This window comes from Carcharodon carcharias, chromosome 28, assembly GCF_017639515.1.
Source record: "Carcharodon carcharias isolate sCarCar2 chromosome 28, sCarCar2.pri, whole genome shotgun sequence".
In the NCBI taxonomy this organism is placed as follows: Eukaryota; Metazoa; Chordata; class Chondrichthyes; order Lamniformes; family Lamnidae; genus Carcharodon; species Carcharodon carcharias.
This window is the reverse complement of record NC_054494.1, coordinates 13,918,674-13,930,712: the sequence shown is the minus strand read 5'-3', so window position 1 is coordinate 13,930,712 and position 12,039 is coordinate 13,918,674. Positions and strand designations below refer to the sequence as shown.

General features: G+C 44.4%; 1 protein-coding gene and 1 long non-coding RNA gene across 6 annotated transcripts in view; one reads left to right on the top strand and one right to left on the bottom strand.

Moving 5' to 3' along the window:
* Window positions 1-12,039, top strand: part of LOC121270909 — a 64,372-nt gene that overhangs the window by 5,251 nt on the left and 47,082 nt on the right. The gene's annotated exons all lie outside the window — the stretch shown is intronic.
* Window positions 1-12,039, bottom strand: part of zgc:112285 (uncharacterized protein LOC561476 homolog) — a 50,283-nt gene that overhangs the window by 1,436 nt on the left and 36,808 nt on the right. Inside the window, exons 2-4 of the mRNA XM_041176509.1 lie at window positions 10,937-11,046; window positions 6,751-6,845; window positions 2,365-2,645 (exon numbers count right to left, since the gene is read on the bottom strand). Of these exons, the coding sequence (XP_041032443.1) occupies window positions 2,365-2,645; window positions 6,751-6,845; window positions 10,937-11,046 (486 nt within the window). The remainder of the gene's footprint in view (window positions 1-2,364; window positions 2,646-6,750; window positions 6,846-10,936; window positions 11,047-12,039) is intronic.

The following is a 12,039-nucleotide window of genomic DNA, read 5'->3' as shown; positions in this document are numbered from 1 at the left end:
AATACACTTCAGAAGACCCTTATTCCCTTAATCCCCTTTCCCAGACTTCATTCATCCTTGGAAGCTGTTCATTTGTGACATCATTCTAGTTCTGTCGAAAGGTCATCAACCTGAAACGTTGAACCTATCTTCCTCTCTCCACCAATGCTGCCTGACCTGCTGAGGTTTACCAGCATTTTCTGTTTTCATTTCCGATATCCAGGGGGAGTTGCTGGTGTAGTGGTAATGTCACTGGACTAGTAATCCAGAACTTAAATTCAATTAATAAATCTGGAATATTTAGTTTTTTAACTAAAGTTAGTCTCTCTCAGTAATGGCGACCATGAAATTATCATAAATTGTTGTAAAAACCCATTTGGTTCACTGTTGTCCTTTAGAGAAGGAAATCTGCTGTCTTTACCCAGTCTGGCCTAATTATGACTCCAGACTCTCAAAAATGTGGCTGACTCTCAGCTACCCTCTAAAATGGCCTAGCAAGCTACTCAGTTCAATGGCAATTAGGAATGAGCAACAAATGAGCCCACATCCCAAGAAAGGATAAAGAAAAAAAAACTTGACCACAGCAGCTGTGGGATCACAGAAAGGCCTGAGAGTAAGTAGTGGGCCATCAACATGCCAGATATTCAGCAAGTGATGTCAGCAATTGAACATCTGTACACAGAGTCAGAATTCAAGGGGTCTGGGAGAGAGGCCCACTTACAATAGAATAGATGCATGGAAGATTCCTTATGGAACATTCTTTTTGAATTGACGCAGAGATTTAAATTGGTAAAAAGGAACAAATTTAGAGCTGAGATTAGCAAGTTCATTGTCACACAAGGAATGATCTGGACACAGAACAGATAGATCTGGATAGACCCTGAAATCAATTGGGTTGGGGGATCTTCAGGGTGGGTAAATGAAGATCAGCTGAATAGTGATGTAGCTGTGCCAGTTCTTGTGCTTCTAGTACACACTGAGAGATCTGATCAATGTACTTATGGCCTTGTGGGGCTGATGCAGTCATGCTGGACCTTGTGCTTTGTGGAGAATGAACAGTCACATCCATATCTCCCTGACGCACAGTAGTGCGATGTAAGAACATAGGATCATAAAAAATAGGAGTAGGCCATCCAATCTGTTCTGCTATTCAGTAAGATCATGACTAATCTGATTGTGGCCTTAACTCCACTTTTCCGCATGCCCCATATAACCCTTGACTCCCTTGTAGATCAAAAATCTGTCTAACTCAGCCTTTAATATATTCAATGCCCCAGTTAGCCCATCCTCATATCCACTTGTCTGTACAACTTCAGTCTGCATCCAGCAATAGGAATTGGGAATTCTCTGTATTCCTGAAAAAACAGAAAGAAATGCAGGACTTGTGGCCCATGGAGCTTATACTGACGAGTAGGCCTGAACTTTCTTGAGGGCTCTCACACAAGTGTTTACAACCACCTTTTCTCTACAATTACCCAGAGTAACTCAGATGGGAAGACAATGAGCTTCGGCACCTTTGTAGAGTAGAAGTGAGTGACCAACTACATTTTCAGTCCTTTCCTGTGATGTGACCAAGGTTTCACAGTTGCCCAATTCTGTCCAAACTCTATTGTGGTTTGGTTGCATAGTCAATCAGATGGATAGCTGGGCATTCTGCACAAGGGATGTCTTATCATTTTGATTGTCTTCAAAACAACATGAGAAGGGCCACTTTACACCAAATTCTTTGCAAAGTAGATGATAAAGGAAAAATAATTGTCAAAGATAGTGTGTGGCAAATATTTTTGAAAGCTTTGGAAGACCTCAAGGGTGACTTCTAGCCCATGGTACAGTATTCTTTCTTTTGAAGGGATCTTCATTTTCATACAGAAACAAAGAATAGGAAAAGACTAATGGGTCCAACAAGCCTGGACCCATCCTGTCGTGTTGTAATGTTGGCATTCCTGACCCCAATTCCCTCCTCCACCAAGCCAGGTGCCCAGACCCTGAAAGAGGCGAAACAAAACACAGAAAAATAAAACCGGTCAATTTAGGTGGAGGCAACTTCCATGAAATTTCTTTCAGACTCTCAAAGATCATCGACCCAGTTCCCGGAGACCATGGTCACTGGACGACACAATACAGACTAGAATCATAGATTGATTACAGCATAGAAGGAGGCCATTTGGCATGGTGTGTCAATGCGAGCTCTCTGTAAATGCAAATGCTAGCCCCTGCCTTTTCCCTGTAGCCCTACAATTTTTTTCTCTTCAGATAATTATCCAATTCCCTTTTGAAAGCCAGACCCCTCCCTGTTTTCGATTTGGACTTATGCTCGAGAGGCAATAGAAAAGTATCACAATGCTTTCACCCACTGAATCCTGGTTCCTCAAGCTGTTCCCTTACCTCTGGTGGCGCCCCAGCCTGTGGCCCAGCACAGGTGCCCAGGACGCAGTTGGCTGGTCTTCCCAGGCATGCAGGCATATCGGACATAACTGGTTTGTGGAATCTCCACTGCTGATCTGACCATAGCAATATCATAGTCAATTTCATTGAGGAGTGGATAGCGGAAGCGTTCATGTCTGTAGATTTTTTTCACACGATAGACCTTCTCTGTCCGTTCAGTACGATTCAGGTTGTGTTTACCGAGGACAATACGCCAATTCGCAGCATCCTCCGCTTTGCCTCTGGAATGGACAATGGTTTGGGTCAAGGGTTAAGCTTCCAAGATAAATGGTTTCATGCTGGAATTGCTGAATTGTCATGGGCCGTAACTTCTGAGCTCCAGGATGTCGTATCTCGGGGTGCCCCAAAGATGCACTGGGGGACCCCCATCCCCGGAGATTCCCAGGTAAGGTTTGCATGACAATTGCTGGGAAATGCAAACTTCCATGGGCGATTGCCTTGCACTTGGGGATCATCCAAAAATTGTGATTTTAAAAATTTTATTCATTCATGGGATGTGGGCATCGCTGGCTAGGTCAGCATTTATTGCCCATCCCTAATTGCCCTTGCTCAGAGAGCATTTAAGGATCAACGATATTGCTGTGGCTCTGGAGTCACATGTAGGCCAAACCAGGTAAGGACAGCAGATTTCCTTCCCTAAAGAACATTAGTGAACCAGATAGGTATTTACGACAAACAGCAATGGTTTCATGGTCATCATTGGACTTTAATTCCAAATTTTTTTATTGAATTCAAATTCCACCATCTGCTGGGCAGGAATCAAAACCCATTCCCTAGAGCATTACCCTGGGTCTCTGGATTACTAGTCCAGTAACAATACCACTACGCCATCGCCTCCCCTTAAATCGCAAACTTCGGATTGTTCCGACTGTGTTACATCAATATTTACGCAGAAAAGGTTAGCAGAATTAAAACCAATTTTAACTTCTGGGTAACTATTGTGTAGACCCACACTGACCGCTCCCCACCCCACTCCATGACTCCACTCACATCCAGAAACCTGAGGGTCTCCCAAACTCCTCGACTACTCCCCCCACCAAAGGACTCCCCCAGTCACCCCCTCCGGGACTCCCACTTCCATGAAACATGGAACTCCCACACCTGCCTCTCCACAGTTCCCCACCTCTGCCCTCCACAGGACTTTCCCCAACCATCGCCCCCCCCCACCCAGCTCGACCTGACCCAACCCAACCTAAAATCCCGCTGGCAAGGCCTGACCCGTCACCTCCCAAAGCCCGACGCCTGACTCGACCCAACATCCCCACCCCTCCTAATAAGGCCCAATCTGACTTCCCCCTCCCCAAGGCGCAGCGCAACCCCTCCCACTGGCAAATCCTACTCACTTTATACGCTTACTATGTCAAAGACCTTTAAACTTACCTGGCTTACTGCAGGCAATGCTGCAAAAAAGGGGGGCATGGCTTACTAACCTTCGAAACCACAGCACCTGACACGCTGCACTGCCCAGAACTCGCCCAACCTGAGTCGGAAGGTTGGGTGAGATAGGATCGGCTGGAATTTTAGATAAGAGCATTTGATTGAAGTGGCAATCTGACTCAATTGCCGCTCCATTAGAAATTACAGCTCCTTTTTAAATATAAGTGGAGGTATCTGTACACTGACCAGTGTCTCCATCACCTCCTGGTGCTTTGTTACACTTTAGTATTGATCCTTAAGGTAGTGTAAGGACAGATGCAGAGCCCTTACCACACCCCTGCCTCAACCATCCCCCCACCCCCTCACAAAGAATGGTATGAGTCATTGAAATTGCAAGAGCCACAAGCTTCATGGCCTGTGGCTTTGACCCTGCTGGAGTACATTGAATGGGCATCCCAGGGGCCAATGGGTACCCATGCCACTTAGGAGCATTGTGGCACCTTCCAGCTCTACCACTGATGGAAATTCTGGCACCTACTGTCTGCGGGAGTGGAATTCCTGGTGTCTCAAGACCACGCCTCCCTCCAAAAAATAAGGTCCATGCCTCTTTTGCCACCTCTACAAAGAGGCCAATAATATTTTTTTAAAAGGATATTTGACCCCCAGGAGTCCAAGAATCTAGGCTGGCTTGGACCAAGTGGGGCACATGCAGGCCTTCGACCTTGTGCAAGGCCCCAGTTGGCTCAGGGAAGCAAGAACTCATTGGATAGGGAGTCCCTGCCCCGGCCATGCCCCCAGCTCAGGCCTAAGATGCACCCCCTTTGCATTTGTATGGAGTAAGGCTAAACATCTCAGGGTCTTGGCCTATATCTGGGTTCTTCTGTCTCAGTCCCGCTGGAATTATGCCTAAAGGGACAAACAAATTTGATTTCCTTTGCTTTCATTGTTTGTAAAAAAACATAATGGACATTCTGGAGGAGCTGGCCAGAATCTTCCAATTCTCCTCAGATACAGGGTGATGCCAGAGGACTGGAGAATTGCAAGTGTTAACCCTTGTTCAAAAAAGGATAAGCCAAGCAACTACAGGCCAGTTAGCTTAACCTCAGTGGTGGGAAAACATTTAGAAACAATAATTCAGAGTCGCTTGGACAAATGTTGGTTAAAGAAAGCCAGCATGGATTTATTAGGAGCCAATTGTGTTTAACTAACTTGCTTGAAATTTTTGATGAAGTAACAGAGGGTTCATGAAAGTATTGTGGCTGATGTGGTGTATATGGACTTTCAAAAGGCATTTGATAAAGTGCTGCATAACAGGTATGTAAGCAAAGCTGGAGCTCATGGAATAAATGGAAGAGTATCAGCATGGATATGAAATTGGGTGAGTGAGAGAGAATGGTGGTGAACGTTGTTTTTTGGGCTGTGTCAGTATTAGGACCCCTGCTTTTCTTGATTTATATGAATGACCTAAACTTGGGCGTACAGGGCGCAATTTCAAAATTTGCTGATGACACAAAACTTGGAAGTATTGTGAACTGTGAGGGGGATAATGATAGCGTTTCTTCAGCAGCTCGTAATAGGCAGAGCTCATAATGTGACTCATTTATGCTTGCTAGAAGCGACATATATTCATACACAGGTGCCCATTCTCTGCAAACTAAAGGAATATGTTCAAGCCTTGCGCCTTTTTTGAATTATCCAGAAGCATGGGGTGCCTATAGTTTCCTGTTGCTTTCTCCATGGCACTGCCTTGGCCAATCATGTTGACTTGCTGACCAATCAGCACCCCTTTTCTTCTGTAGTATAAATTGTTGTGATCGTTTGAAATTTGGCATTCTTGCGTTTGTCCTGATGAGTGCAAGATGAAAAGCTTTGGCAACATGTCTTTCTTTTCAGCAAGATTCACATTCTGTACGACCAAGCGACTGATAGTGATAAACTTCAAGAGGACGTAGATAGACTAATTGACTAGAAAAATGGCAGATGAAATTTAATGCAGAGAAGTATGAAGCAGTTCACGTTGGTAGGAAGTATGAGGCGAGGCAATATAAACTAAAGTGTACAATTCTAAAGGGGGTGCAGAAGCCAGGTGACTTGGGAGTTTATATACATAAATCGTTGAAGGTGGAAAGGCAAGTTGAGATAGCAGTTAATAAAGCATACGGGACCCTGGGCTTTATAAATAGGGGCATAGAGTACACAAGCAAGGAAGTTATGATAAATTTGTATAAAACACTGATTTGGCCTCAGCTGGAGTATAACATCCAGTTCTGGGCACCACATTTGAGGAAGAATGTGAAGGTATTAGAGAGAGTGCAGGAATGATTCCAGGGATGAGGAACTCTAGCTACATGGATAGATTGATTGGAGATGCTGGGACTGTTCTCCCCAGAGAAAAGAGGATTAAGAGGAGATTTTATTGAGGTGTTCAAAACTAAGAGTACTGGACAGAGTAGATAGGGAGAAGCTAGGCTGAAGAATCAAAAACCGGAAGACATTGATTTAAGGTGATTGGCAAAAGAAGCAATGGCGACATGAGGAAAAACACTTTTACACAGTGAGTGGTTAGGATCTGGAATACACCTGAGAGTGTGGTGGAGGCAGATTCAATTGAAGCCTTCAAAAAGGAACTGGATAATTATCAGGAGAGCAACGATTTGCAGGACTATGGGGAAGAGGTGGGTGAGTGGGACTAAGTGTGTTCTTGCAGGAAGGCAGCATAGACATGACCAGGAAGGCAGCATAGACATGACCAGCCAAATGGTCTCCTTCTGTGTTGCAACTATTCTATGATTCTATGTTAATGACAGATACCACCACCAATTGAATAATCCAGTCACATTATCTCCAATTCTGTTTACAGATCCACTGGAACCTTAATACAGACACACTTCACTAGTCTTAATGCGATGTGTTATTCAAATACAGTGCCTCAAGCTTTTGTTCACTTACTTTTGAAAGCAATGTGCGGCAGTCAGGACCCAGCGTTTGTGAATGAGGGTCCCACCACATACATGGTTGTAGAACTTACTCCCCCTGGAGCGCACCTAGCAAGTGAGAAAGAAAAGTTACTCTACAGTCTTATGGCTAATGGTTACATATGACCGTCAGAGATTGGGTAATGGGTGTAGGAGACCACAATGGGAAGACCAAACAAAGATGGGTGACTGCTTTCCAGAACACCTACGTTCAGTCTGCAAGCATGACCTTGAGTTTCCTGTCACTTGTCATTTTAATTCTCCACCTTGGTCCCATTTTTTCCTCTCTGTCCTTGGCCTGCTACAGTGTTCCAATGAAGCTCAATGCAAGCCCGAGGAACAGCATCTCATCTTTTGACGCGGCACTTTACAGCCTTCTGGACTCAAATTTGAGTTTCAACAATTTAGATCACAGCCACTCCCTCCATTTTGTGCTTTTTTTGCTTTTTTCGGGTTCTCATTTCCTTCTAATTCCTTCACTTTGTATTCGGGCGGCTGCTAACCAGCCATCCACGCCTCATCTGGACACATCTTTTGTTTTTTTACTATTCTATACCAGGACCACCAAAACAACTTGTCATTTAATCTCTTCTGTTACCTGATCACAGGTAGACCCTTTTATTCTACCTCCCCCTTCCCACTTGCGCTTATCAAAACCTATTGCATTTCTATCTTTCCGCAGTTCTGATGAAGGGTCATCATCGACCTGAAAGGTTAACTCTGCTTCTCTCCGCACATGCTGCTTGGCCTGCTGAGTATTTCAAGTATTTTTGGTTTTTAGTTTCAGATTTCCAGCATATGCAGGATTTTGCTTTTGTAAAATCAGGCAGTTTTCATTATCCTCCTGCCTGGAAGAAACAAATGAAAACATTTTTCACTTCTTTCATGGGATGTCAGCATCACTGACAAGGCTAGTATTTGTTATTCATCCCTAATTGTCCTTGAGAGGGTGGTGGTGAGCTGCCATCTTGAACCACTGCAATCCATGTGGTGTAGGTACACCCACAGTGCTGTTAGGGAGGGAGTTCCAGGATTTTAACCCAGCGATAGTAAAGGAATGATGATTTAGTTCCAAGTCAGGTTGGTGAGTGGCTTGGAGGGGAACTTGCAGGTGGTGTTGCTCCCATGTATCCGCTACCCTTGTCCTTCTGGGTGGTGGAGGTCATGGGCTTGGAAGATGCTGTCAAAGGGGCCTTGGTAAGTTGCTGCAGAACATCTTGTAGGTGGAACACAGTGCTGCCATTGTGCTTCAGTGGTGGAGGGAGTTTAATGTTTAAGGTGGCGAATGGGATGCCATTCAAGCGGGCTGCTTTACCCCTGAATGGTGTCAAGCTTCTTGGTGTTGTTGGAGGTGCACTCACCAAGGCAAGTGGAGAGTATTCCATCACACTCCTGATTTGCGCCTTATAGATGGTGGACAGGTTTTGGGGAGTCAGGAGGTGTGGTGTTCCTTGCTGTAGGATTCCAGGTCTCTGACCAGCTCTTGTAGCTGTAGTATTTATATGGCTAGTCCAGTTCAGTTTCTAGTCAGTAGTAACCCAGGATGTTGATGGTGGGAGATTCAAAGGTGGTAATGCTGTTGAATGTCAAGGGGAGATGATTATATTCTCTCTTGTTGGAAACGGTCATTGCCTGGCATTTGTGTGGCACAAATGTTACTTGCTACTTATCGGCCCAAGCCTGAATGTTGTCCAAATCTTGCTGAATATGGGCATGGACTGCTTTGGTGTCCGAGGAGTTGTGAATTGTGCTGAGCACTGTACAATCATCCGCAAAAATCCCCACTTCTGAACTTATGATAGACGGGAGGTCATTGATGAAGCAGTTGAAAATGGTTAGCATAAGACACTACCCTGAGGAACTCCTGCAGCAATGTCCTGGGCTGAGATGATTGGCCTCCAACAATCACAACCATCTCCTTTTGTGTTCTGTATAACTTCAACCAGAGCTTGGCCTAAATAGCTAAGTGGTTATGGTACTGGGTTTGTAACCCCAAGATCAAGAGTTCAAATCTCACAATGGCACACTATGAAACAATGACTTCAACCAGTGGAGAGTTTTCCCCCTGATTCCCAATGACTTCAATTTTGCTAGGGCTTGTTGATGCCACATTCGGTCAAATGCTGCCTTAATGTCAGTGGTAGTCACTCTCTCCTTATCTCTTGACCTTTGTTCATGTTTGGACTGAGGCTGTAATCAGGAGCTGAGTGGTCCAAACTGAGCATTGGTGAGCAGGTTATAACTGAGTAAGTGTTGTCTGATAGTACTGTCAGCGACGCCATCTGTCATTTTGCTGATGATCAAAAGTACACTGTCGGGGCAGTAATTTGTCCTGTTTTTTTTGTGGGCAATTTTCCACATTGTCAGATAGATGCCAGTGTTGTAAGTGTATTGGAACAGCTTAATTAGGCAAACAGCTAGTTCTTGAGCACAAGTCTTCATTCTACAGCTGGGATGTGGTCAGGGCCCATTGCTTTTGTTGTATCCAGTGCCTTCAACCATTTCTTGAGATCATGTGTATAAACGTTTTTGAAAAGGTAATGCAGGCTCCCAGGCTTCTCTACAGTTTTTATTTCTTTACTTATTGGGCAAAGGGGCCTGTACACAGCAGAGATGTTTTTTCTGCAATCCCATGTTTCCTGTTATCTTGATTTTTCTCACGGTAGGAAAATTAATGTCAACTGTGAACTGAATTCTTTGCATCACAGATGCCTACCCTGATCTTAACCTAACCCGCCCAGCAGGGCAAATGGTGGGTTTGGATCAGGTGTTCGCTTTACTCCCTTCTGCCCTTCTCAATTTTACACTGCATAGACTTGAATGTCAAATGGGTGTCTGACCATAAGTTGCCTAGCTCCTGCCAATTCGTTTAAAATTGGGGCCATGGTGGAAGAGTTAATTATCATGCAACTCATTTTACCAGGCAGCAGGCTCATGGGAAGGACAAGAGCAGCGGGCGCATAGTAACCCCATCATCTTCAAGTTCCACTCCCAAGCCACTTGCCATCCTGACTTGGAACTATATTGCCATTCCTTCATCATCACTGAACCAAAATCCTGGAACTCCTTCCCTAACACCACACAGACTGTAGTGGTCCAAGATGGTGCCTCACCACTACATTCTCAAGGGCAATTAGGGATGGGAATAAATTCTGGCCTTGCCAGCAATATTCACACCCCCCCAAGAAGGAATTAAAAATAGGAGGGCACCCTACCCAATATAATTGGTGTGAGTCCCTGAATCATTTTGATAGTCGGGTGTTCAGTTGTATAATCTTGACAGCGACTGTGCAACTTGCCGATCAGAGAGGGGTGGGAGGGGGTGACTGGAGAATCCAGTGGTTCCACTCCAGAGCTGGATGCAAATGGAGGTTTAGAGTCAGAGACAAACCCAGAGAGAGGCATAGAGAGAGCAGTAGCTAGCAGAAAGATTTCGATCACATTGTGGCAGCATTGCTCTTGTTGTATGCATGCTGTGCACACGTATGTGAGTTGCAAATCGGAGCCAAACCATGTTGTCTGCAGACAGTACTTGTTACCAAGTAACAACCCTTTGGTTTGCCATGCGGCTGAAACGCAGCTGGCACAGTGGACTCCCACAGAATGAAGGCATCATGACTGCTGTCAGTATACCAGGCATTGACCTGTATGATGCACTGCTTATGCTCACATCAGCTGGATGTTGAGGGAGTGGAATCCTTTTTGGTTCTGGTACATGGCAGAGTTAATATGCGGCATCTGCAAAGCAATGCAGTCAATGGGACCAAACACTTGTAGAATTGTGCCAACACCTTAAGGAGTCAACCGGGAATTGATGGGTAGATAGCTAATGAACCCTTTAAATTTCACTGCTGAGGCTGTCCTTCAAGATAATGAAAACAGAAAATGCTGGAAAAATTCAGCAGGTCTGGCAGCATCTGTGGAGAGAGAAACAAAGTTAACATTTCAAGTCCATATGACTCTTCTTCAGATAATACTTGAAAAAAGATAAATGTTAAAGGAGCAAGGGAATGTGACGGACTGGATCTTCCAAACAGCTGATACTGGAGTGATGGGCTGACCGTGGTGTTCTCTATTCCAGAATACCCTCTTGCAGCAGATGTTTTCGATCCCAGACCGATGTATTGTTGTGTATCAGCGGTCCCCATTGAGCTGTTTACCTGTAAAGAGACTTGCCATGGCCAGGAATGTGGACGTGCCTCATTACCGGATACGATCCTCCCAGCTACGTTCGGCAAAAATTGGGGGATACCACAGTCCCTCGGCCAGTCTGAAAACCCAATAAATATAGATGTCAGCATGGACTGCTCTCGATATATAGCTGTCTGTCTCACACTCTATTTACCTGTTGGTCTATCTATGTAGGTTATACCTATCAGGAAAGATCAAACAGGCTGGAACTCCTTTCTCTTGAAAAAACAAGGGGAGGAGGTGATCTGATTGAGCTCTTTAAGATTATGGAAGAGAGTTGACAGAAGAGATGGAGAAAAGATTTTGTCACTTGTGGAGGGAACCTAAACAAGGGGCCATAAGTATAGGATAGTCACCAACAATTCTAATAGGGAATTCAGGAGAAACTTCTTTACCCAGAGAATGGTTAGAATACCACAATAAGTATTTACGGCGAATAGCATAATGCATTTAAGGGGAAAATGATAAAGTAAGAAACAGAAGGATATTCTGGTACCGTGAGATGAAAAGGGGTAGGAAGAAGCTGATTTGGGGTGTGAACAGCAGCATAGATTAGATGAGACGATTGTCCTTTACTATTGTTGTAGGGTGGCTGAGTTGTATTATTAATGATAGAGTTGATCAGCAGACATTTCTTGGGTGGAAACTTTAAGTTTATTTACAATATACTCAGCAGCAACTACATCTGTGCTTTCAACTCCAACTCTATCTTTGCACTGATTGCTGAGGTAGCCCATGCTACTCTCCTATTGGTTACTACAGATCATGTAATCTTGCCTAACAAGTATTATTCTTAAAGGTACATTACACATGAAATAAAACCATAATTACTGCATTCCTCCCCCTTTAACTCAGCTATACATAATATATTTACATGTACATATTTTTCAAGACAAAATAAAATATACACTGGGTAAGGAATTTACAAGTTCAGTCTTTCAGGTGGTTTCCTGGTATGTGTGGAACGTTACATGTCCACAACTTCAGATTCTTTGTTAGGAACCTCCTTTTCCGGAATTGCCTGAACATCAGGTGCTTTGGTGGGCACTTGCAGTTCTGTATCCTCAACTCT